The sequence below is a fragment of the Strigops habroptila genome, chromosome 11 (assembly GCF_004027225.2).
Source record: "Strigops habroptila isolate Jane chromosome 11, bStrHab1.2.pri, whole genome shotgun sequence".
Taxonomy (NCBI): Eukaryota; Metazoa; Chordata; class Aves; order Psittaciformes; family Psittacidae; genus Strigops; species Strigops habroptila.
The window spans coordinates 7,872,960-7,900,805 of record NC_046360.1 but is presented as its reverse complement, the minus strand read 5'-3'; the positions used below and the strand labels follow the sequence as shown (position 1 = coordinate 7,900,805).

At 38.1% G+C, this 27,846-nt stretch overlaps 1 protein-coding gene across 3 annotated transcripts; it reads right to left on the bottom strand.

Annotated features, from left to right (window-relative positions):
* Positions 1-1,546: 1,546 nt before the first annotated feature.
* On the bottom strand, positions 1,547-27,451 carry CHFR (checkpoint with forkhead and ring finger domains). Of its 3 annotated transcripts, none has more exons than XM_030501700.1 (18): positions 27,353-27,451; positions 26,637-26,781; positions 24,362-24,461; positions 17,128-17,237; positions 14,686-14,745; positions 14,319-14,531; positions 13,146-13,361; positions 12,391-12,547; positions 11,957-12,111; positions 11,238-11,400; positions 10,169-10,311; positions 9,619-9,738; positions 9,255-9,338; positions 8,496-8,566; positions 7,447-7,534; positions 7,167-7,274; positions 6,005-6,077; positions 1,547-3,919 (listed from the first exon to the last, which is right to left on the bottom strand). In XM_030501700.1, exons 2-18 carry the CDS (start codon positions 26,767-26,769, stop codon positions 3,877-3,879), a joined length of 2,037 nt encoding a protein of 678 aa, XP_030357560.1. In that variant the 5' UTR covers positions 26,770-26,781; positions 27,353-27,451; the 3' UTR covers positions 1,547-3,876. The 3 variants fall into 3 exon arrangements, with proteins under 3 accessions (XP_030357560.1, XP_030357561.1, XP_030357562.1); XM_030501701.1 differs by lacking the exon at positions 27,353-27,451 and adding an exon at positions 27,236-27,333; XM_030501702.1 differs by lacking the exon at positions 27,353-27,451 and adding an exon at positions 27,118-27,137.
* Positions 27,452-27,846: the final 395 nt, after the last annotated feature.

The following is a 27,846-nucleotide window of genomic DNA, read 5'->3' as shown; positions in this document are numbered from 1 at the left end:
GAGGGGTCTCAGATTAACACTGACTGTTGAAATTAGTATGTGGTCAGCTGCATAATGCCATATATTGCATTCTCTTCCTCACAATCATTGTACCAAATTTCCTTATTCTTTATGCAGGAAGTGCTTGGAAGAGCTTATGCTGTGCCAGAACTGGCCGCTTGATAGGACATAAGTCCAAAATCAGCAGCTCCCTCAAACTAAATTAGTTACAAGTCATCGGTTGACATAATGGAGTTTAAACTTAAACCCTCCAATGCAAGCCAAAATCATGATAAGTTTTAAGGTCTATCAGCTTGTCTTTATGGCATATAGAAGAACACAGCATTTTCACTTTTACACTACTTAACCTGAGTTTGAATTTCTATTAAATTTAGTCTGAAGAACAAACGACAGCTGGATTAATTGAGAACAGCAATATAGATTAGCTACCACATTAAAGGATATCCAGCTTCAAGTACAGGAACAGCAGCAGTGCAAAAATCCTGGGATACTAAACTGCAATTTGAAGCTTAATGACTCTGGCATCAGTGTCTTCCACCTCAGACAGAACAGGGCGCAGACAAGTCCTATTTACTCTGCAAGGGAAAAGTTCTATTCACAAAAAGTTCTATTAACAGAAGCCATTTGAAATCTTATCATCTATGCAATTTAGATCATTCTAAATATGAGCACAATATGACAATCACTTTCTGTAGCCTGCTGTTAAATCAGTAGTGGTATAATGCTTGTCACTTCAGTGTTTATGGTATTGCAAGAAACTAAAATAGTATCCACTTCTTAAAAGTAGTAAACTTTTTTATATACTAGCATCTGAAGCCATCTCGTTGACAAAACTGAAATCTATTTAACAGTTTTCCACTTATCCATTATAAATCCTGTAGAGATACTGATGATCATCTGTGATATCCTCTGACACTTTTAAGAAAGTTTGAGAGAATTTCTTGGAATGACACATGAACTCACGTAATTTTCAGTTACTACAAGTTCACGGATGATATTTAGTTGTAGAATCTCAACACTGAAATACCTAACAGCTTGACCAAACAATCAGGAAGAGTTGCATACCTCCATCTCTGTGGTGAGGCAATATGCCACAGAAGAAACAAAACCAGACAACTCCAGAATCTTTTTTTTTTTTTTTTTTTTTTTTTTTAATTAATAACTTTAGTTCAGGGAAAAAAAATAAATCACAAAAGAGAACTGGAAGAACTACTCTCCACCTTCTTTATAAAAGAACTTCCTCAAAGACAGAGACTATACACCTTGACCACCACTATGTCAAACCCTATCATAATCACCTTGATTTTCATAACATCTATTCTACCACATTTCATGCTCAGCTTCCAAATATCTCTTATAAAGGAGGTGGGGATGTGCTTTAGACAGGTTAAAAATATGCTGCACCTTTACAGTATTTAAACAATTACACCAAGCATAGTTCATACATTTATCACATTAACTATCACCTGGTAACCATACATTTAAAAAGGTCTAATGTATAGAGTATGTAATACCCATGACAGATACTCTTACTTACTTAAGAGCATATAAAGATCAGGATTTATTCACCTCTGCAAGTTAATTTCTCATCTCTTCCTGGTACAATATAAATGACAAAAAAATCCCTTCATTCCATTGCACTACCGCAACCCTATATGCATAGAAAGGCAGATTAATTATCTGTAACAGGGAAAAGGAAGAGGGGTTTATAAAAGGAATTGAAGAACCTCTACTGCACAGGTAGTTTAGATGTTAAGCACATGAGTTTTGTTGTTTGCTTGGGGTTTTTCCCCCAGTTTTTTTTTCTCAAAGTCATACAATACATCCCTATACAAACACAACTTGAGTAAGTGCAAGCGAGGTTGTACATAGTACTGTAGACATATTATTCTCGACCAACAAAAAAACTTCAGCACAAGAGGCCTGAACACTAGCACAGTGACAACTCTATGCTGAAAGCCCGTCTGGGGTGTGGAAAGTGGTGAATGAAAACACGAAGCACATTTCTGCATATAATGTGCAAAGGCTTGATCTCCACAACTGCACTCATTTTGCTACATGCACAGCCAGAGATGAAAATGAGATCAAAACCAGCTGAGAATGGTTGTCCTGAGAAGATACAATAAGCATTAAAAAAAAAATCTAAACATAAAATACAAATACAGAAGCCACAGAACATTGTTAATAATACTAAAAGACAGAAACACACTGTTGTTGTTAAAAGAAGTTTCAAGTATTATTCCAGATCCAATTTCAATCCTACTCACAGGAGAAAATGCCCAGAGATTAGGAAGAGAAGTCCACACCAAAGTGTATTTTTAATAGCATACAGGCATGGTCAATAGACCCGTCCTTGCGACAGCTATTTTGAAAAATAAAAATCTAAACAGAAATACATCATCTAATTAGCATTCATATTAAGATGTGCATTACTGGAAATAGTTGTTTAATTCACTGCAACCAGTAGACATGATGTGCTGCATCATTTGTGCTCCATTATATCAGAAGATATTGTATGTACACTTTTGAACACTAAAGTATAAATCCTGCTCATAAAATAAGGCATACTTAACAACAACATGGTATCTACAGAGGTAACTTTGTATGCTTTCTTCTCATTCTGTTCACTCTTCTAGGTATGATGAAAAAAAGTTGGTCCCAGTTGAGGTTTGTCACCGTTACTATCAGATTATGATGAAACAGATCAATTTGGGGTGGGGTGGGTTGTGTTGGGATTTCTCATTTAAATGATGCTTGGGACATTTCCTGAATGAGCTCTGCAGAGGCATGGCAATAAAATCTACATTTTTGTTTTAATGTCAGTGACACCAGTGTTCCCCTTCATCATCCCCATCCAGAAATGCCACCATATTGCTACAATTTGTCCAAATGGAATTATTTTCTGTAAGATTGTTCCTTCCAGTAAAGCTGCTAAATTCTGTTTTAAATTATAACTTTATCTACATTTTCACCAGTGTATGCATGCTAGAGAACAGCTGCATGGCAGAGGTACATATTTAGCATACGGTATCAAGCAAAAAAGAAATAAAAAGAACCAGTGTGTCCTACTGGCTGATTTATGTAAAAAGCACTGTTTGGTCTTCTGATATAAAACATTACAGAAGTAATATTAGCAGAAGTCTGTTCTGCTTCAAGTATTACCCTAACTTTAAATGTGATTTTCAAATTTTTGTGCAATTTTTTTGTAATTTAATATGAATAAAAACATCAAATGACTAAACTAAGAAAAAAAACCTGTACTACTTCCACTGTAACACCGCACATATGGTACAAGCTTTAAGTTGAAACAGCTGTTTAACAGATGGATATTCTTTTAAAGTGAATATTAACGTGGTTTCTAGCACAAATGCAATGGGTAGTGACAAAATATCAGACTACCGCAAAATGCAGTTACAAATATACACTGACAATTTCCTTCTTAAATATTAATGGCTCTTGAAATATCCATCAGATACTTTTACAAAACATTTATATTTTAACTCTAAGGATTTTTCTTAGTTTCTTCACCAGTAGTGCAAATACACTCCTTATTCTTAGGTTGTCCCAAGATATGGCTGGTTTTTGTGTGTGTGTGATTTCTGTTTGTGTTCTTCACTGAAGTGATACAGTGACACTGTACTCATGAGGATGGAATGCAATGCTTGCTGGGACTTTCTTGTAAAAAAACCCAAATCTACCTTATTCATGTACAGCTGTAAAATCCTACAAATGAAAAAATTTCACACCAGATTACCTGATGCAAAAGTTATTGATTCCCTGCTATGGGGGAACTGAGAAGATCCCCTGAAACCTTAAACTGTACAAGCAGTGTAACAGGTTTTTGTCCCTTCTCTACAGACTACAGGTATTCAGTATTCAGTTCTTGAATCGTGTTTGTTCACAAATGTGATTGAATTTCCTAGGGGAGAATAAAAAGAAAGTATTAAAATGTAACAAAGTTCTCAGAAGTCAGCAACAAAAATGAGTCAGCATCTTTCACAGAGTATTTTAAATGTTTAACAGTTCAAAACATAACATTTACACACTAATATATCTGTTTTCCAGAACCTGTTTAGATTGTACTCTACTATCATGACATCTGTAACAGGATTTTCAACATCTCTCCTCCCTAACCCCTGTTACCTTTATTATGCACACAGAAAACCTGTTATTAAAAGCATTCCTCTATACTTCTGCATACTTCAAACCCAGGAGGCAATTAAACTAGGAATCAGTGAATTAATTTTGCCCTGTGAGACATCAGTAATTTTCAGTAGACAGCATTACACAAGTCACTTGGACCTAGAACTAACCAGACTAGCAATACATTTCAACACAAACATGTTCTTTCACTGGCTTAGAAACATCTCACCATTCTTTGTTTTTCTCTTACTTAGATTATGCATCCCCTGATACATAACTGAAACAGGAGCTGGGGTGTTGAGTGTGTATATACATATATGTGGATACATATATGGAGATGATGCAAAAGAGACCATGATTCTTCTCCCCCTTGCTGGTTTAGATTAAATATTGGAAAGAAATATTGCTTCTATAACCAAACTATGTAGTACAACAGTTTAGTTCAATTAAAAAAACAAAAGGTAACTGAGTTTCTCTAGATACAAGTGGTACGACAGGATTGTTTGCTTTTATGGATTTTAGGAACTATGAGTAGCAGCCAGTGAAGTTCTAGGAACAGCTAGTGCTTGAAAGAAAAAGAAATAAAAATAGGAAGAAAACCTGAGTCATTTCTGTTGTAGATGGAATTATTCACCACAATATGAAGACAGAAAACTGGTAAGTACTTTGATACTGAATTAACTCTCTAACATTTCAAAACAAAATCTCTGAGAACACAGACAGTCCTCTCATGTGAAGTTACAGACAGCAGTGGCACTTTAAATTACATCTGCAACTTAAATCCCAAATTATTTTTGAAAGGTATTTGGCAAAACCCTCTGAATTTGTAAGAGGCTGAGGATAAATATTTTACAAGTCCTTCTTATGATCTGCTTGCCTGAGCTGTACACACTGGTTATTTTCAACCCATAGTACCTGAAATATTAATGGACGTATGCTAAGCATGTATGTTCATTGCAGCATTAGAAAGATACTGCAGAATCTACTATTCATTAAAGCAGTATCTCAATAAGGGTTAACAGCTCCTCTATCTTAAAATGCTCTGAGAATTTAGAGAATTATTCATAAAGCAACTAAGATTTTTCTGCCCTCCCTGGAACCAGTTAGGTAGATAATTTTTGTTTTGTTTTACAAGTCTCTAATACTTGTGGTACCACATGTGCATCTTTTCCTAAGAATGAAATTGCATTGGATATCAGCCTAGTCCGTGTCCCCTACATGTACTAAACCACTTGAAAAGCAGACGGCCAATCTCTTTCCAGGCTCAGTGTTTCAATTTTGCCACATATCAGATTGCTTGGGTCAGAGGCATAAAACCTAGAAACTCCTCCAAAACCAAGAACTGCTAAGCCATACCAGGTTCCTAATGTTGCATGTTCAAAACTTCTCTTGCTTCTCTTGTTGCAAATTATTCCCACCAGTTTATCCCTCCAGAGTATGTTGCACTTCACTAGAAGTGTCTCTCATAGTTTCAAATGGAAATCACACCAGGCTAATTATTGTATGTACAGTGTTTTTAAGAAGCACCCAGACACAAGCAAATGAGAAGCTGCTTCAGCAGGAGAAGAATGCAAATGAAGGGGGAGTTGTGGGTAGAAAAGAAGCCTCGAGAAGTGTCAGCAATGGGTTATATCAACTTACAAGTGATAGCAGTGCCCTTCTGACATGCACGAAGGGCTCGTTTCAAAGTTGTGTTAAAAACGACAAAAAAAACCCCAACCCAAAGTTGGCCCGATTTTGCTTATGCTGCAACAGTGTTACTCATGCAATTTCTGGCACTTTAAAGGTTGAGGTTTATTTTGCTGTTACTGGTTTTTCTCAAAAATGAAACAAAACCCACTTTCTAAATTGTCAAACTTACATGGCATGATGTGCTTTGACCTGAGTTCGACAATTGCGCCCCCAGTAGCAATCAGGACGTGATGTGACAGTCACTACAAAAAGAGCAAATGAAACACTACATTTATGACAGAAGTCATTAAATAAGGTGATGTAGATTATTAAGACATTGCTAATTGTAGTTACTCATCAGAGCAAGCTTTGTAGAGAAACAAGACATGATTGGCAAGAAACAACTGTGAACTATATTGGTTCACCTTTCTGGAAACAAAGCAAGCACTTAATGAAGGACAAAAAATTCTATCTGAATATTATGCTCATGCAGACGTAAGATGAAAGGATTGGGTTCTCAGTGCTGTCAACCGAAATGGTACCATTTATTTTAATAGAGATGAACTTCACAGTTTAAAACACTGGGCATATGTCTAGATACATTTCCATATAAAAGAGAAAAATACTAATTTGGGTAGAGTTTAGGGGTTTTCCCCCTACTTTTACATACATTACAACTCAGCTGTCCAGAAGGCTGTTACACTAAAATGAAGTGCAATATTAAGGAGAAACAGGTAGACTGACTCTCATTATGCACAGCAGCACAAGCAGAATTCTCAACAGTTAAAGACAGGGAAGCTGTTGCTAACACAGGAACTAGATGGACAAGAGTAACATTTAAAAGTAGACTGTCGGAAGAGCTTCTGTTCCGAACAGATTTAGGACTGAAGGAGGCACAGTTGCTTGCATGCTATTTTATATTAAAACTGTAAATGTGAACAGATTTAGAATTAATTTAGGAAAACATTCTTGTTTCTAGTTAAGAGCTGGTAACATGTGAAATTGTTCTGGAGATGCACCATTTTATGTATTTAAATGGGAAAATAAATAAAATTACAGCAACTAGTTCCTGTTGACTATATTCTGGATTTTACTGAATTCCTCTTTTCACTATAGAGATACCTTTATCCTACAGATGAGAAACCATACTGAAAGAAAAGGTGCCATTACGGAGTCTGACAATAACTATCTGCAAACTTAGCAGCTGACAAGTAAAGCAATCAGCATATTAGCCCTGCAAAGAAATTTGCACTGGGCTACACAAAGGTGCTAAAACACCAAGGATACAAGGATAAAAGAGACTTCAACTCTTTAAATTACTTCTCTCCATCACTGTGCAAAGCAATCCCCACCTGGTAATTCAGCAACGGGAATATTCTGCCTGTACTGGTAGGCAAGTTCTCGAAAGCTGCGAAGGCCACAACAGTAGCAAAGCACTGTGTTTCCATTAATTCTGTAATCTGGAGAGAAAACCAGTTTGCACATAATGTAGTGTAAGGCTTGAGAAATCAGATTTAGTGAAAATGTCATGATGGCATTGGTTACATACACAGAACTTCAAGCCTCTTGATAGTATTACTGAGTTATATATAGACAAAGAGTTATACATGTAAAAAAATGAACATAACATACCTGACAACATAAAAACTCCTCTTTGAAGAGCTAAGAGACTTTCGTTTAACATATTTTTCCATGTCAAACCCCTGGATGCCAGGTAATCCTGAAAAGAGCAACTGAAGTGTTTAATCTAGAATTAAGGAGCGACCAAGCCATTTACTCTCAAATATTTCTGAATCTATAACTAGGTTTTCAAAATGGGTTGATGATGGTTACAAGTAAAAATTAAGTACCTTTAAACTTAATTCATGTGATACTTTCAGATCACCAACAAAACCTTCTACTCAATATCTCTTTTTCAGAAGATTCCCACTTTTGCCAAAAGAATGCAAACAGATTCACTTCAGTCACGCTCTAATGTACCTTAAATCAAGATTTCACCCTAATTTAAGTAACTGTTTTGGTATGGACAAAACATTTTGCATGCAACCTAGCACGAAATTTAACTTGTCTGGGACAAAATATTTCACAAACCTTATTTTCCTGGTGTATTTTTAGTGCATTATTTTTTCCCTTCATTAATATTTTGGATGTTATACTTTGAACTGTAGAAACTGGCTTCTCTAACAAATACTTCACACAAATAAAATTGTTTTATGATTTAACAACCAACCATATCTGAATTCTACAGTGTTTCAGTGATTTAAACTCAAATTCAAAAATTATATTTAGAATTTTTGCTTTCTTGGAACCTGTCAGACATACACATCAGGGAAGTTATGCATCAGGATTGCATGAATGTGATTTTGTTATTGTTGTTGTTAATTTGGGTGGTATGGGAAGAACTCATACTAAATGGAATGCATCTTTAGAATACAATGCCCTCTCACACAGACCCAAATTATGACCCCAAAATACTTCCTATCCAGACACAGTTAAATATAACTTCGGTCCAGCTGATCATCTGGGGGTCATTAAATTTGCCTTTTAGAATTAGGTGCTGCAAGTGACAATGCTGCCACTGCAACTATCAGGCAGCGTACCACTAGAATTTAATGAGTGAGTACACCTTAAACTTTGCATATTTATGTATGATGCATAATAATACTGATTTTTAAACATACCTTTAGGATATCTGACTCGTAGTGGTTATTATTTAGGACTCCATCTAAACACTTGTCACCAAGATTTATTTCTAATCAAAAGAAGAAGAAAAAAGTTACTATTTCTTCCCCCAACGCCTCCTACCTCCCATTTTTTGAAGGTCTTTTTTTCCTGAAATAATGTGCACAGATTATGTGAGCACAAAGTAAATGACTGCATTCAGCATATGCTAGAGCATGTGATATATCACTTCCAGTGACAAAGAGAAGACATTGAGATTTTGCATTTTCACCTTCAGCCCACAAACACTACTACTAAGCTGCACAAATTAACAGTGCTATTAAAGCATATTCCATTAGCTTTAAACTGCAGCCAAGTAATTTCAACTGTTCTAAATTATTTTTAGAAAATGTCTAAAACCTTGAGTTTCATAAGGCTGCATGTTTAACAGCATAAGGTTCTTTTCTAATCAGTTAACATCAGATGTTCGGTGCTCTTACACTGATTTGTACGATTCTCTTACTAGGGTGAAATGCACCATAATTATTTTTATACAGGAAAGCACTGTGCTCCACAAATGTAGTTTTTAAGCCCAATATGGTATAAAGAAAAGAAGTTAAATCCTCTCAAAGTTAAGACACATACCACTCAATAATTTTTCTTATGTTTGTGAGGACACAGGCTTTGCATGTCTGTTTCTTAAATTACCTAAAGTTCAAGACAGACTGACATTATTGCAAAGTGAGCAGGCTCGTAAGAAATAGATTATTCCACAATACCACAGAATGGTGCCAAACAGCCAAAACATGCCATCCGAGTGCAGCCCCAGTACAAGTGACAGAAGGGTTGAAGACAAACTGTACCTGTAAAATAACAAAAAAACCCCCCCATGTAAGGATATACACACAACAGCCCTCATAAACATGGATAAAAAAATACAACTTTCTCATTTAAAAGACATCCCATATAATAATAATAAATTTTACAAAGGAAGACTCTTTCATGCTGTCACTACAAGTGTCCAGACAAAGAACATTCAAATAAAGAATACTCTTCAAAGTAAATTTAAGTTTAATGAAAAACAAGGATTTAGTTCTGTAGCCAAAATTTAAAAGAAGAATAATAATAAAGAGATGTACACACATTGCTGAGGAGCAACATGAGGATTCTGTTCACGCTCTGCTCTTCGGTCAGGCATTGGCTGAAAGCAGCAGGTGCATATTACATGACTTCCTTGAGCAGGACACACGTATTCTTGGACAGCTAGGTGGGTTTAAAACAGAAAAGGACAGACAGACTGAACAAAGTACACAATCGTAATCTGGACGAAGAATCTTGGTATTAGCCACATCAAAATCTGAAAGTAAAAGCAAGCAATAACATTTTTACAAAGATCGTATAAAAGAGCAGCAAATTGGCATTCAGACTTCTAAACTACATAGGTGGGTAAAATATCTGAGTATGTAGAACAGTTTAAGAACTACTAACCATCAGCAATCTATTTTGGATAACCCCAGAAAAACCAGGGTCAAATCTCATTATATTTACAAAGACACCTATGTGAAGTAGTGTTAGTCTCGCAGTACTATGAGACTGAGCTTGCTTAGTTCATAACTTAGTTTATTGTTACCACACAGTTGATTGCTTAGTTGTGGGGAGTTGGACTAGATTATCTTTAAAGGTCCCTTCCAACCTGCAGGGAAGTTGGCAGACGTAGATGGCGCATCTCCCAGTGCTTGCATTCCTCCTGCTTCTGTCTCTTGGCCTGCGCCAGGCAGTGTTGGAACAGAGTGTCTTCGATACCCTGGGCACTGTCTGCATACTATATATGGTTGACTGAAAGAATAAAATAAGGTCATAGGAAATCGCACCCAACAAATGCAAATATAACTCATATCCCTACGCTAGACAAGGTTGGTCCTACTTTCAAAGTTTAAATTTGGAATTTCTTCATCCAGTAACATATGGAAGTTTACGTAACTCAGTATCTCACAGCTGTGAAGCCTGTTGTAGTTGTAAAGTTGTAACAGACAAAAACTTTGGGTTTTGTAGTATTCTCCAAATAGTAAAAAACCAAAAAATAATACCCCCCCCCCCCCAAAAGTAGTGTGACTGGAAGTGAGATGGACAAGAAAGAGAGGAACAAAGCTGGAATAATTATCTACATGAAGAGTTCTTCCACTCCCCTCCAGACATACAGCAAAAAATGTTTGCTGTTTGGACATAAAGAGATGATATTTTGGTGTCTGGGAATCCCCAGGTCAAGCATCAGCTGCTTCAATACCATACACCTGGTGAAAGCAGCATTTCAGACACATAAAAAAATCACAGTCATTGCAGCTGCACTTGTAGGGTCATGGACTGCTTTATCTCCTCACAAGACCTTAGTCAGAAACCTGTTTTCTCTAAAGCAACAGCCAATTCATAATTGGAAAAGGTAATTTCATATATCTCGCATGAAGCTGTTGTACAATTCAGGATAGAACTGTTGGTCATAAATCTAATCTTGCTGCACTTGTAGGAAGTTCTAATTTTAATTACTTTTTATTGACTGCTTGAGGTTCAGTAGGATGGCCTATAGAATTGCCCAGGGAATTACTGGTAAGAATGAACTTACCTGAAAACAAAAATAACATTCATTCTGGCAATGATCATGGAAACACAATCAGCAGTAACAGCATTTGTGAAACTAGCTCAGTTTGTGGGTTTGTGCATTCAAACACAAGTAAATCTAAGCCAGTGCACAACTTAAATACACATACCTGATATCTGAAGATTCACTATCTACATCTGACAATTCCAATAAATCTTCAGAACTTCCTTCCTCGTCTGAAAAAGATCTTCGCACCTTAGGTTGCAACATGTCTTGAGTAATTTTGTTTCTAGCATCCATGCTACGTACATCGTCTTCGTTGCGACATTTATCTGGCATAAGAACCAAGTTCAAATTTCAAGAGAAAAGAACACCTTGCATCCCTTATTTCCATTTTACTTCATTAACACAGTTGTGATTACTGTGTTTTCATTTCCATAAAACTTATTTTTGGATAACCAAGTTCTATAAGCTAAATTTCCCCTCTCTGTTAACACAAGAAGAGTATCATGCAGGCAACTTTGGTTCTGGTTTCAAGAGGCCATGATCAAAGTTAATTAAATCCATAATCTAGTACATTTTTCAGAAGTATCCGAGTTTAGGCAGCCTCATCAGTCAGTATGCTCTATTTGATAAAACTGACATCCTTCTCATTATTAAGTACCAAAATAAAATTCAGAATTCTTAGCATACTTCATTATAGTATTATATTACCTTCAATTCTCACCCAGTATGTGAAATATTATGCCATATTAAATGCACTTCTTTTCTTACAGCCATGTCAGAGAAAACAGCAGAGTAATAAAACATACATAGACATTTATTAGTCAACAATTTGTGCATAAATCAATTACACAGCTCATGTGTGCTACACACACTTCAACTTGCCTGGATGTTGAATCAGATAAGCTTCAACCAAGTTGTTCAATATGTGATTTTTACAAATACGTTCTACTGGACAACGACAAGTTGGACACAGAGATGATCTTTCCATCCATCCTGAGTAGCAGGCAGCACAAAAAGTATGCATACAAGGCTGCAAGCTGGAAAACACAATCATGAAAACAATGCAAGAAATGGAGTCAAAACACAAATCTTTCACTTTTCAGATACATTCATAACACTCAAAAAACCCAACCCCAAACCAAAACACAATAAAAAAAGCCCCCAGAAGATTAGCATTGATTTGACTATACAGTTTGGAGGGATGGGAAGGAAGACAACTCAGAAGGGCTTGTGAAAAATATCCTGGCCTCCTCAAACAGTTGTCACCCAACTTACATTATTACCACATGATTACAGCTTTTGTCAATCATACGTACCTCACACAGTCATGCAGCAGTTCTTGGCAGATAATGCAAGTTAACGTTTCTTCCATCTTATCTGGTTTCACATTTGATGTTTTTGCATCTTCAGAGCCAATTTTAATTATACATTCATTTGGAGCTGCTGGTGAAAGATTTGGACAAGCATCTTCATCTATAAAGACAGAAGATTCCACAGTGTGTAGGAAGATTTTTAGATTTATTTTTATTTAAGTGTTAAAAAGAGACCTGAAAGATATACAGTGATTCCCTGTTCACTGGCAGTGGTCCCACTAAAGGTTCTTGCTTTGCATGTAACAGCTTCTGCTACTGCAGACATTATTTTTACTGGACCAGAAATCAAGTCAATAAGAAGCAAGAAACAAACTGAAGAAGGGCTGATGACAACTGACCTGACTCAACTCGGGAAGAGGGGGCGAGAGGGCTGCAGACATGGAATGAGAGGGGAATTTTGCTTTTCTTATTTAATACAATAACAGACCATAAAATAACATTGTGAGGAGGAAAAAGGCTACCCATCCCCTACCAACATAACCTTTTGAGACCTTCTAGGTTTGATATGTGTGCATTTCGAATGTATTTCACATTAATAAAGAAAAATGAGCACAGATCCTTATGCTTCTCTTAATTCCACTGGGCTTCTATGAAAAATGGACATAGCTTTAAGTTTCTGATTAAGTTTTTTAAACTAACTTTCAACAATAACATTAAAACAAAAGAGTGCAGTGAGCAATACTTAGTAGTATACTAGCCTCCTTTTAGTTTCTTTTTAGCAGGTTCCAAACCCTCCTCCTCCCCTGTCCTTTGAGAATCTGATTCTGCTTTTTCTTTGTCAGTGATATCTGAAGCGATCGCAGAAGTTTCAGTATTCTTATCAAGCTTTTGATGTTCGTCATGCAGTGCTCTTAGACACACAGATTCTACCATGGGGAAAGCAGGCACAGGAGTGAGAACTGAGGGCTGTGATCCTGCAAAACAAAACCAGAAACATGAATGTAGAGCTGCATATGCATTCGTGACATGAAAAAAACAAAAGGTACTCAAACACCGATGATGCACACACATCAATCTAAACATCTGAACAGGAAAAAATGGAGCAAGAAAAGCAACATCTGTGTAACTATTCTGAGCCAATCTGACTAATTGGAAGACCTGGGGGAAAACAAGCTATTAGTTGTGCAACCCTACTTAAAATACCCATTCCTTTTTAAATTGTATTTACTCATAAGACTATTATCCATGCCAGGTCTTCCCAACGAAGATGCCAGGCAGAGGATTTATGCCATTTTGATCATACGTAACAGGTCAGGATCACAGCAGAGGGCAAAGCTTTGTTTTCATAGGAGCATGTTTTATAAGTCCTAATGAACTGTTGACAAATGCTATTTTCTAGATAGCCATTCTTGCTCCAGTTCTATTTCAAGCGTTGCACAGCACTGTGGTATTCCACCTGTCAACATAATGCAAGATACTAGACTAAGGATCCCTTTGGTATATTTTGGCGCTAGATCTCTAAGCAAGGGACCGGGGACTGCTGACTGGCAGCACTAACGGCGACAATTAGATTAGTTTCTCAGAGTGACTGCATGAGCACAAGCACTTGTATTTACTTAACTTGTCATATGAACCACATAGACCTCCTAGTTTTCACCAGTGCTCCACTACAAAATCGTAAAGATAGAACAGTTTGGGTTTACGTGCATTTTCTGTTCCTCTGAGCATAAGGAATTCTCACAATTGCCTTACTCATCCACTGTCTACTCAGAGAGAAAGTTAAAAGGCACATATCCACCTAGTATTTGCACTAGAACTTTAAAAAGCAAATGCTAAAGAGCCAGATAGGCCAGAGATTAATCTGTTAAAATTCAGAACTGGAGTAACAGTTGATGGGATACCAAACTTTAAATACTTGACACAGTTCTTACCAGATGTAGAAGGATTATCCTGCTGAACAGATGCAGACTCAGTAAGAGAGGTAGCAGAAGCATTAAAGAGGTTAGATGTAGAAGTAGATGGCTGTGGTTCCTCATAGCAAGACTGAGTAGCTGATGGTGATGAGGTAATTTGGGTCTCATCATTACTTCTTCCTGTATTTGAGGTATCTTTGGTCACATGGCATTGGTTTTCTACATTAACTTCTACAGTTGGAAGGGGGAAAGGAAAGAAAAAGATCTGTGTGACAGTCACCACAGCACGGCTTCAAAATTCCAAGGAATCAAACTCTCTCAAGAGGGTTACATTAGTCATTGGAGCTTAGCTCCTCTTCATGGATCTTGAATTACTTTTCCTTACCTACTGGTTCTTGAGTTGCATCATGTTTTGTGTTTAAGGATTCATAAAGATAAGCAACATCTGAAAGTTTAAAAAATATTGATCAGAATCTTTAAACAAAAATCCACTAACCTTAACATCACATAACCAACCTCTATTCACAGGTGGCTGCTTACCCAAAGTGTCTGACAATGGAATAGGTAAACTAAGGGGTCACCTCTATAGCACCATGTTAATATTCCTACTTAGGAGGCAATTAGGAACAGCATAGCAAGCTATTTTCTTCTCAGGAAACCAGGCAGAGCAGCTTTTGCGTGACGTTTAACTTGTGCCAGCCATGGAACCAGAGGCTTAATCATTTCTTGAATCTAAAATCTGCTCTGTGTCAGAACAAACTGTATTTTTACTGATACTTAACTGAAAGTTCTTCAAAGAAACTTATTATTTCTGAGCTCACTTCTCAACTTCTTCAATCAATTTTATTTCATTTCTTTGTGCGATACATGAACTCTCAAAAATACAGATTAAGACTGCCATAACTTTCATCCAGAAACTAATTCAGTATCTATTAATAAAACCAAGTGGATAATATCCCTTTCTTCTCAACTTCTTCATATCTTACTTCTTACTTCTATCTTACAATATCTTACTTCAACTAATACAGTTCCAAAGATTTCCCTATCTTGCTGTTTTTTTGGCAACTCCAGCCACCTAGAAGCAAATAAAACTCTCAGTTTGTAGCAACCCTTTTTCTGATCAAAAGCTATTGTCTCCTTCAGAATTACTCAGAATGGCCAAATAGGCATGCTATATCTAAATTCTCTCTCTGTCTTTGAAGATGCAGAAGCTAAAAAAGCAAAACTTGGATGCTTGGTAATTCAAATACTTCATAACCCAAACACAAATCAGTGATTCAGTTCATTACAAAGTACCTGGAAAATTTATGCAAGTTCTCCCAAGTAGCATCAACTGCAATAGCACCATCTTAGAAAGGATTTGTGTGACAAACAAGCCATACAGACAAATCCAGCTTATCTCTACTTCTTGTAACACTTAGATCAGACAGCACAAATCTGCCTGATCTGTCTGTATATAAATTAACAGCAACTTCATAAAGGAAGTATTTCAATAGTACTGTATGAAAATGGTAAATAGTCTTGTGTTTTACATTAAGCATCATAATGTAAATGTATCTAATACTACACCCTCCCATCCCCATTACATCCAATTATCTTCAAAATAATAGGGGAGCTTATGACCATACAAAGTCTGACTGTTCACCTTAAAGTTCACTTCAGAGCTATCAAATACAGCAACGAGAATTAACATTTAAAATGTCTCTTTCATCTAAAGTAGTTTCCAGAAAGTGAGTACTCTCCACTAAAATTGAAATATTACATAGTTCACACTTAGAAGAATGACATGCTAATGGACAGAGCAGTCAGATGGGGCACAATACTACATATGTAAAAACAGAGCTTGTCCATTCCCTCTCTCCCCCGTTTATCAAAGTTGAACCCTATAATTATAATAATAAGCAGTTAAATACTTCCTGTAAATCTTTTCAGTCAGCTTTGGATTTAATGATCCTGTGTAACTGAATGAAATGGTTTGAAATTAAAAGGTATGAAATGAAAATTCTGCTGCCTCAATAGTTACCATTTCCCAAATCACTGATGAACATCTTTAAGGCAAATGACAACACTGACCATTCCTGAAATTTTTTATTAATTTTGTTCCATTGCAAAAACTGAGCACTTACACCTAAATCTTGGTCTCTGACTTCTACCCAGTTAACACGTGAAAGAACATTATTTTCTGCCCAACAATAGTTAGGCTTATTGAAAAACCTTTGAGGAAGGACCCTCATTAATTTATTTTTTTAACCTAATTACGTTATTTCAATTGCATCATCCTAAAAAGAATGCCTGAAAAGAATTACAGGCATGTGAGGCATGATTCTTCTTTAAGACCACATAAATGTTTTTCCAGGTTTACTAATTCTACTTTCACTATAGGGCTTTGCCCACCTTCTCCCCATTTTTCCTCTTTCCTCTTTAAAACAAAAACAAAAAAACCCAACACAAAACAAAAAGCTTTTGCAGCCTTTCCTTCTGGCCGAAAACTGCTTCAATGTGATACGCAAAGTAGCACTAACTACCCCAGCAATTTGACTTCTAAAAGAACATTAGGCATGGGATCAGGACCTCATTAGTTACCATTCCATGCATTAGTTCTTCCAAAACTACCTCTAGGCATATTTCGATTTCAGACAGTTGCTCAGACTTGTCCCTGTAAAAACTGGCACATCCATGACCTCTTGTAGAGAGAGTTGTTTTTTAAACAATAGCAAATTATTTGCCTTAAAATTGAGTAATTCTGTTTTATTTGTACTGGTGTGTCTTTTTTCTCATGACTCAAAAAATTACTAAGTGTGCCATTTAAAAAATATCATTTACTTACTGTTCTCTGGCTCATTTTTTCTGTAAACAACATAGATCACATCTCCAGTCTGTAAAGGGTATGTCTGCTTCTTAACCACTTTCAGTTTATTAATTACTGTACCATTAGTACTGTAAAGAGAAAGAAAAGATAACGTAGCATAAATGTTTTCATAACTACCTAGGAGAAGGAAGGGAAAATACAAGATACTTTTAATGAAGAAAAACTACCGGCTCTCAAAAAGCAAAATGTGAGCCAGGATAAAAAGCCCAGAAACAAAAAGTTTCTCCCAATGACAGAAAGGACTTCAAAGCTCATTTGCAGCTATTGGTAAAGACATGGTAGCTGACATACAGACAGATCCTAGACATTTGGCCAATGTCTCAAAATAATTAGACGATTGTTTCTGTACAGTAATCCCCACCCTTTAAGTATAAAATAGGAAAGGACAACAGGGGTTCTATTCAAGAAGTTCTAGATTATGTTTTCCAATTAACAGCGGGAATCTCCTAGGACATTCTGCAACAAAGGAACTTTCCCTGTACAGTCAGGGTTGCCACACAGCATTATTTTTATTCCCGTCTTGCTTAAACCAGTAAAAAACTTAAAATTCTGAGGTTACTTCAATTGTTTGCACCTCGAACATGAGAAGTTAGTAAAGTGGAAAACCAATTACACATAATTAACAAATGAGTTGGAATGAATTATGTCAATAAGAACTTCAAGACTCATGAAAGAAATTAAATTGGGAAAGAGGAGAGTGCATTTCTGATTAATCAAGGTATCTTCTTCACTATGGGTGATGTTTTATACACAAGCTATTAGTGTTTTATAAACAAGTCAAATTATTAGAGTACTGAATAATTCCAACTCAGTTGCAATAAGCCTCTTTCAGGGCTACAGCATTCTATAATTTCAGACTTCTGCCGTTCAAAATCTCAGCAGTTAATACCAAATATAAACGAACAGAAAATCTGCTACTTCCCCTCAGCAGAGCGAGCTGCTGCACGAAATAACAGCGAACCTCTGCTGCCACCTCCTGGAGGCCACCACTTGGGTCCAGAACACAGACTTCTGAAACAGGCCAGTTTCTCTCTAGAAGGGAGGGATGGTTATTTAGAAATAACCATCTATAACCAATAACCACTTTCCCTTCTCATTATTTTTCTTTTAAAAGAAACCTGGAAAATCTCTTGTTGTTTAGTAACAAGAACATACAAAGGAAACTAGAACTTTGGACCTTTTCAGACACAAAGTCAAAAGCATTACATTAAAAAGGCAAAAGGAAAAGCAGTCCTTTTGAATCACGACTGCAAGTCTCGATCAAGGTAGCAGCTCTTGCTCTTACCTCTGCAACTGCTTTCACTATCTACATAGTCAAATCAACTAATCCAACATAAATAACAGAGAAAAAAAAAAAAACCAAACTACTTTAAACATCAAGAAACAAACGTCATCATCTTTGGGTCACATTGACATTTGCTCTATCAAAGAATCTTAAAGCTTCTTCTCTAAGCAAGAAAGCTATTTTAAGCCTGCCTTTTTATGTCATTCATACAGATGTTGACTAGCCTGAAAGACAGAAACCCTAAAGAGTCAGCAGAAGAGAGACATCACTAAAAGAATGCCAAAGTTTATCAACTAAGAGCAAAAAAGAATTTGAGTCAGTCTGTTAGAAACTATACTAATTTTTAACTTAACATTGATGCTATCAATAATACATTAAAAAGATTACATCAAAGCAAAAATTGCACCTCCTTCAATTGTCAAAGAAACAGAAAAGCTTACAACAATCCCTGAAACCTGACAGGGATCCTTTAACAAAACCAAGAAACACAAAATTTGACCTCCTTAGTTTTCCAGAAGGCAAAACAAACCATGCAAAACAAACAAAACAAACTCCCGTTTGCTGTGGTTTAGATCTTCTTTTGTAATAAAACAGCTAAACTCAGGTAACAAGAATTGTCTCTGAGGTTTAGCTTCTACAGGCAATTCCTAGTTCTAATAATTTACTTAACATAGCAAAAAATATCACAACAGTGTATTTTATGAAGCTGCTCTGTCATGACTGGCAAGTTCCAAGTTGGTTATGAGGGACAACTCAAGTGAGGTACTTTTGGAAAAAAACCAAACAAACATCATCACACATCCAGAAACCACTCGTGCTTGGTCTCATGTGGCAAGCTGCAGAAATAGCTACCCAAGAGCCTAATTGTCAAATTGACTACAAATAGTAAAATCTTTTCAGTTCTGCAGTTATACAGGCTTCAGTGAGAGTTGAGTAATGAATTATTTGGCATCCCTGGACCTAAATGAAGTAGGAATAAACTGATACCACTTAACACAGAAAACCATAAGCTTTTCTTAAATACATTACCAAACTGAAGTAGTTGTATTTATATCTCAGCCAATAATCAAAGCAAAAAAAAATTCAACTGCCCCTCATTTTGTATTAATCTTTAATATGCAGTTTCAAGCTTTAACAGGAAGCATTTAACAGATAAGGTGACATATCAGATTAATGTTGTAGGTACTTTTTAACCAGACACACATGATAATTATGACATTTGTACATTCTTCTGATGTTTCAAATTTAAGTAAGGTCCCCGTAAAATAAGTAGAAAGTACAATGAGAATCCCAAATATGAAGGCCATTCATTAGGACTTACCTGAATTGATATCAACTGGCTGTGTAAGTGTTGAGATGGAGAAAAAAACCCCAGTACTATCAGATAAATTGTCTGAGTTCTGAAACAATGTTATGAAAGGTCACAATGCCAAGAGTGGAAAAGTCAGGCCTTGACTCAATTCCAATGTAGTTGATGACTCTACAGTTTGATTAATGAACCATACGTTGCCTTCGCTTCTCAGTCCCAACTGTTGTGCAGAACTGATGTGAATGCCTACAAACTAATGTGAACACCTACATCCCACTCAGGACAGGCTTACTTTTAATGTAGGTGAATGATGTGTGCTGTAAGATACTTTGGTATCCTTTGGAGAAAAAATCCAGTCTTAGTAATTACTAGGATTCATCCAGGAAAGGAATATAATTTATGGTAAAGCTTCTGGGTTAATAGTTTTAATAGTTATCTGCTATTTAAATGCGTATTATCCTAAACATGCTGTAAACTAAGATGAGTTTTGAATTCTATTAAGTAACAGAATCCCTTCTCTACTGTGCCATTCTCAATTCTTTTAACGTTCACAGAAATAGTTTTGACTGCTAGGGTGAGGAGAATTGAGCAGCAGAAAGGACACCAGCACCAAGTGAAGATGAGCCTCCAGTTTGTCCACTGAAAGGAATATCTACTTGCCTGTCACATGAGTATCAGCCTTCAATAGTTTCCTGCTCTGAAACATCACTTGCTAGTTAGAATCCTTAAAAAAAAAAATAATAAAAATCCCAGTGGACAAGACGAGGCCTTTAAAAGAATTACCTTAGTTGCCTTTAATATTTCTTTTTCAAAATGGAGAACTTCACAATTGCTTTTACTTAGGGCAAGCCAACTACTGCCTCCACTGTGTTAAGTCAGCTTGTATGATCTGTTTTCTTTCAAGCACTATAAAGCAACGAGTGCATGGCTTGGAAAATAAAGAACAAACATACCCCCAAAAAAGGGTGAGTCTGAATCTTTTATTGTACTATTTGCTAACTCTTGGCTTTTGTTACTCACAAGCTTCTATTTACTCAATAATTTTCAGTTCTCTACACATTTTCTTTCACCTGCAAATTTATGGTAATTCTTTCCAAAGTAGATCCAAGAACTCATTATGCTACTGGGGAGACAAAAACCAGTGTTGGCTGTCTACATGTATTTGATTATATTCTTTGGTTTAGCTACAATACAGAAACAAAGGCCATTCAATTCAACTGTCCCAACACTAGCTGCCTCCTTCAATGCGTTCCTCTTCACCAGAAAAATCTGAGCTTGACCACAGCAATGTTTCCAAACTATTTTCCACTTCAGAGAAGAAAAAGCTGACATTGCAGCATTTTTCTGGGACTCTGGGCATCTGTATTGCCAACTCAAACATTCAAACATCTTTTTATTTCAGCCTGCCTGATTTTTTTTGAGCTCAGCTGATATGTGGCACAAATAATCGGAAGACCCAGAAGAAGAGTCTTCTGCAAGTAGTCATACCAACCCATTTAGTCTTTTGGTTCAGCAAATGGTAGCCGCACTTCATACCAACTCACGGGCAAGCAGAATACGTAAAGGATCTTACCCTTTTTTGTTAGATACACAGAAGTGTAACATACATAAGCAGCTACCTGGTAGTACTCCATAGGTGCAGCCTTTCATTACACTACCATTGTAATAAGCCCCACCTTTTCATGAACCTATCAGATAGAAAATTAACTTTAATTTGGTTTTGCTAGTTTTCTGCTGGCTGCACCTTCTGCCTCAGGGGAAGGGGGTGGTGTAACAACAGCTACAAAAGAAAAAACACAGTAATGTTTCTGCACCATTCTGTTTCTTTAGCTTGTATTATCACGACATCCATCTAAAACAATTCTACCAGCTACATGCAACTAAAACTAGGGATGGTTTCTCAAGCTTAGATTCACAGCTATGCTCCCAGACTGCCATGTTAGGCAAACATGACCTGATTTGTTATTTAGAACCATCTTGAAATTTGGGATAAGGTTGGAGAATGACAATTATAAGGCATTTCCTAGACATCCTAGCTGGGCCTGAGACTTTCCACTAAAATTCAGCATTCCATCCCTCAGCTTCTGAGGGTACAGAACGGATCTATCCAGGGACTTGACCATTTTCTCTAGCTACAACCTAGAAGTGGAGAAGAAATACACCCTCATCAAGCTTGTGGATGACACCAAAGCAGGGGCAGAGCTGGGCTGCCATTCAGAGGCACTTAGGCAGGCTAGAAGAATGGGCTGACAGGAACATCATAACGTTGAATGAGGACAAACCCTAAGTGCTGCATCTGGAATGGACTAACCACCTGCAAAAGTACCGGCTAGAGACCAACCAGTAAGGGGTTTTGGTGGATTTTATGACTAAGCATAAGATCATACACCTTGGACTTATGCCTAAGCTTAAGTCAGCAGCATGCTCTGGCAGTGATGAAGGCCTACAGCACACTTGGCTGTATTAACAGGGGTGTAGTCAGAAACTCAAGTGGAGTGATTATTATTCCCCTTTACTTGAAACTCAGTAGTCCACATCTAAAACACTACATCTAGTTTTGGGTTACCTAGTACAAGGGAGATCTTGATAAACTTGAGCAAGTCCAGCAGATAGCCACTGACATGGCCAGAGATCAGGAGCACACAACCTGTGATCTAAGGCACTTGGGGGACTGGGGTTGTTTTGGCTGGGAGAGGGCAGCTTGGTGAGCAGCAGACCTGACAGCAGCCTTTCCAGTGCGTATGAGGAAGTTACAAAGACAACAGAGACAGGTTGTTTACTGAGGTGATAAAGGTCATAAACTGAAATAAGGAAGATTCAAACAGATGCAAGGAAAAAGAGGAAAAAAAAAATCACTTGAGGATTCAGAATACAGAATCTCTGTGCTTGGAGATTTTCAAGGCTTGACTAGGAAAAGCCTAAACAACCTAATCCAAATCCAGTGATGGCCCATCTTTGACAGAGTTTGAACTAAGTATATGAACTCTTCCAACTTGAATGATTCCATATGTCCTGTTTTACTTAAGGAAATGAAATAAAAAGAAATGCATTGCCCATGTAAATATCTGGAAGTGAGCTCCTCACCCTGAAAAAGACTCTTTTTAATATCAACATAGCTACTAATTGATCAAGAGACAGAACAGGAGCAAAAACTCTCCTGAAAGAAAACCATCAACTAAAGCTCATACATTCTGCCAGCGCCTCCCCAAAAGCACATGCCAGTCAAGCAGGCAAGTTCAAAGGTTTTTCAAAATATTCTTAAAGGGCTTTTTGTCAAAAGCTCAGCAGGTATTGGATACTAACCCTGAGCTACCAGAAGAATACATTTAAATGCATTCTGGTAAGTCGGAACAGGGATTCAGCATGATATCCTTAAAAACCTCAAAAGTGAAAATTTCCTCTTTACGTACATACATCAATATATTTTTGAAATCATCTTCATCTCTGGGCAAAATGCCTTCCATGCATGAAAAATGGGGGGAGCTGGCAGAAAGTATTATGTGTTTCTTTACTGACTGCAATAACCTGGCAGAAAAAGAATGTGGTTTACAGAAGCATTTTAAAATGTCACAGAGTTCTTGAAATGTAATAAACCAGAAGCTTTTGGCAATCTTAGACAAAAAATTCTGCCAAAAATAAAGCAGATGAAAATTTGAAAAATTTGAAAATTCTCCTCCTAACAAATACCCTTTCATTCAAATTCCTATCCCAAATTTTATAAAGAAAACTAGAAAACAAACTAAAAGCCATTGGAAACCACCCACAACCCCTGCAATGCTATTTGTACTCCCACAGTAGCCTTAGAACTCTACAGGGAATAGCCTCACCAGTATAGCAAGTTCACTGGCCTTCAGTATGTGAAGTATGTAATTAACTTTATATACTAAAAGTAGTGCCACTAAATTAGCTTAATTTAACAGTAGTTCCAGTGAAGTATGTGCTTATATCTTTTTACGTTAAGGACTTCAGTTCTCATACCCCTAACTTAACACAGAAACACCAAGAAAAGAAAATTATCATTCTTGTTAAACAAAAGAAACAAACCTGAAATATCAATAGTAGAAATCCAGCAAACATCTTTTATTACTACACAGAACAGGCTCTAGTCTCCATCTGACATGCCCACCACAACTGCTAGACTGCTACAGTACTTATGCTATACAGACTACAGATATTTTGAATACCAGAAAGACATATAACAAGGAGAGATTTTTAGTCCACATCTGCTTGATGCTTTGAGATCCTCACTGCAGGTATTTTCTTCCCTACACAAAAATCTGAAATGAGGCACAGTCATGCTTAGAGTTTTTAAGAATGCTGGCATCACTTTATGTCTCCAAGTCTAAAGAAATATGCTACTGAACTATTACATCAACAGTATTTTTCATCCACTAGACTATGAATTCCTCTGTAAAGAAAAATATATTTAGAAAGAGCCAAAAAAAAAAAAAAAAAAACCCAAACCCCAAACCTAGATGTAAAAGTGGGGAAAAGAAGAAACAAAAAAAGAGAAGGATTTACTGTTGATGTCCCGAGCAATACACAAGATTTTACTTCACAGACTAAAAAGAAGAGCAGAAGTTCACAGGAGAACCAACCTTGTATCTTCCAATGACACCTGACCAGATTCTTCGTCCACTATGATTTTACAGTGATCTCCAGACACCAACTTGTTGCCAGGAAAAGATAAGTCACAACCTTAAAAAAAAGCAGATTTTCCAGTGTGCTTAAAAATACACATTACACAGAGAGATCAGCATTCTACATGGCTATAAATGCACAACAAAATGACTCATGTACATCTGCAATAGTTCAAAACTTCTACTGGCATATAGGCAGCAACACAGTGTAATATGCGATACACAAATACAAGCAGTGAGATAGCCCCAGGTGATAGAAGCTTATTGCAACCATTTCAAGATGGTTTAATTCCCTCTTCCCACCAGTCCTAGCCCTTACAGATGGAAATCAAGTCACAATTACTTTGTTCTAGAGTGGTACAGAGATAAATTCGCACATATTCAAAATGTTCAATCTAAATTCTAGAGGCATACATTACAGAGCACCCAGCTCCTTTTCCGCAACATTTTAAAACTGTTTCATTGGATTTAACTTCCGCTTCATTCTGGCATGTATATTGTGGGAAAGTAGTATGAACCAACAGCTGATAAATATATCACTGTTCTATGTTATGTCTTTTCTTTTGCTTGTTTTTAAATAGGAAAACTCTGTTGACAGCAAGATATGTTAATAAAGCTGAAGGAAGATTAAAAATCCAGAATTAAGATTTAGAGATGCAGGAGAAGTGCAATGACAATGCTGACCTGACAGAAGCCTTCCTACCTACAACTCCAGGGCTCTGAATGAATCTAGAATCACAGAATATCTTGAGTTGGAAGGACCTGTACGGATTATCGAGTGCAACTTCCTGCTCCTTGCAGGACTACCCCAAACTCATGATACTCATTCCAAGTACCACTCAATTTAAAATCTAGTATTTCTGCTTCACTTATTTAACTGTTCAAGGCAATGCTCAAGAATCCCCACTAACCTCTTGCACAAATGACTCAAAGTACTTGCTTACACAAAAGTTACAATTAACAAAACATGATTCATTTCCATCTATTCACATTGTGGGTACACTCAATCTCAGCCTGCAAGAATGTATCCAGAAGGAAAGCACTACACATGTTGGTGAGTTGTCTACTCCTAATATTCAAGGAACAATCAACAACTACAGAGTTAACTGCTGCCACACAACTTGTGATGCTAGGAAGCCCACTGAAAGTGAATAGACTAAATTTTGTTCAGGAACATGCCAACATTTCTATTCTACATAGAATACTACACACTTACTTAGACTTTCACATGGGAGCAAGAAGGACGAAATGCTCTCAAAGAGCATTTGTAATCCTCCTGAAGATTTTCTAAGCAATACTTATGACCCAAAGGTTGGTATCCTTGTAACCACTCATTTTATTAATCCATCAGCAAACAGTTATGGAAGCAATAGAACATGCAAAAATCCACCTTTTTTCTGCTAGATAACCCTCAACTACACCCCAATTTGAAGAATTTACCTATAGCTTAGATAATGATAAGCAAATGAAATGCATATTACCAAATATAAATAGGCAAAACATTTTTCCTACAATAAATTATCTGTATTTCTCATACAGCTACAGCATCTAGTACTTGTTCAATGCTATTTACAGAATGTGACTGGTCAGTCAAATAGCTTGAACTGATGAACAGGAAACTGAAAAAAATCTGTCAGGGCAGAGCAAAAAAGATTAAAACACTGCAATGACTTTTAAATACAGTAAGCATGAAATACTTTAAAATAAAGTCAACTAGTAAAAGCCCTAGACTCTGGGAATAAAGCTTTTAACATTCACTCTCAGAGAAACTTTCAGTACTTGTTGGCAATCTTCATATGGCCTGAAGAATTAAGGGCTTTTATGCGGGCGTTTCCCTTTCTGTGAAGCACAAGCATTTTGCATTGTAGTTCCAATTTATTTTAACCACAGAAACAAAATGAGAATGTAAACAGGACTGATACCCAGAAACTCTTCTGAACCAACAATCGTTTTTTCATATTTGTACAAACTGTCACAGACAAACTAAAAGGCACACTTGCGTTTAAACGTGCACACGTCACAAGTTCGTAAAAAGAAAAGGTCAGTGTAAAACTTTGTCTTCACACAGAGCCAAGCGGTAAATTAGGAATAAGGAACCGCCTGGCAAGCACGTCCAACAGCTGAAAGCACCAAACCCAACTAGTTTGAATCCACCTTCTGATGTTTTAAAGGCCAGGAGGGAGGTCGCTGCTGTGCCCCGAACACCGCCCTAACCAGCGTGTCCCTGTCCCACCTTTCTTCCGACCAATTGTCCATTCTCTTTTCAGCAGCAAGACGTGCGGCTCTGCCTCATCAGCACCCAGCCGGATCAGCTTCCCCCAGGGCTGCTGCTGCTGGCTCTGCTCGCCTCCTTCCGAGTGCTCCATTTGGATTCACATCTGACAAAAACAAAGAAAGCGAACCCAAACCCCACCGTCACACAGCACCCAGGGTGCGGAGAGAGGGCTCGCTCGGGGCCGGCAGCCGCGCCGCAGCCCCCTCCCCCTGCCGGGGGCCGGGCCCTGCGCGCCACCGCCCCGCAGCCCCTCACACCCCCGGGGGCTCCCCCGGCCCTGCCCTGCCCGCTGCCTTTTGTGTGCCGTAGGAAAGCCCTCCCTCTAGGCCACTCGGTCCCCCTCAGCCAGACCACCCCCTTCCCTTCGCCCCCACCCCACAGGGCCGCTCCCCGCCTGAGGGGGATCGGCCTCCCTCTTCCCTTCCTCTCCCCCGCTCACTTCTCTCAGGGCGGCGAGGAGAGGGCAGGGGGTGCCGCGCTCCCACACCCACTCCCCGGCCGCCTCCGCCCGCCCCCTCGGGCCCGGCGCCCCCTCCCCTCGACGCCAGCCCTTACACCCAGTCCCGCGGCCGAGGCGGCTCCTGTCAACAGACATTGCCACCATCAGCTGATCCGGGCTGGGCAGGGCCAGGCCTGCCATTGGAGGCGGCGCGCAGCGGCCGCACGGAACGCACCGCAGGCAGGGGCGGACCTTCCGGCGCATACCACCGAGCCCCGCCAGCTAGAGCGCCGCGTTTTCCGGCGAGGCCGCGGCGCGCTGCCCTCCATAGGGACAAGAAGGGCTATAGCGAGGCTCGGGCGCCGGAGACGCCTCGGCGGGCATCTTGAGTGCGGGCCGGCTCGCGAGCGGGACAAGGCGCTCGGCGCCATCTTTGTTGCGGGCGGACCGAGCGCCTGAGAGAGCTGTATGGGCAGCCGGCTGGGGTCGTTTAATTGGTCACAGACAGGGAAAAATAATAGTAGTTTAACTCTTCGATGTTGAAGTTATTAGTTTGCTGGCAGCGGCTCAATAAAACAAACATACTTGCTGTTTCAGGGACACGCTTTAGAAAGAAAGTTCATACTGAGGCGGGGTAAGTGCCCGTCAATGGCGGTTTGCACCCAGAGAGGGCAGCTCCAGTTTCACTCAAGAGGCTCTTAGAACCCGAAACCTGAGGCTACCAGGGGC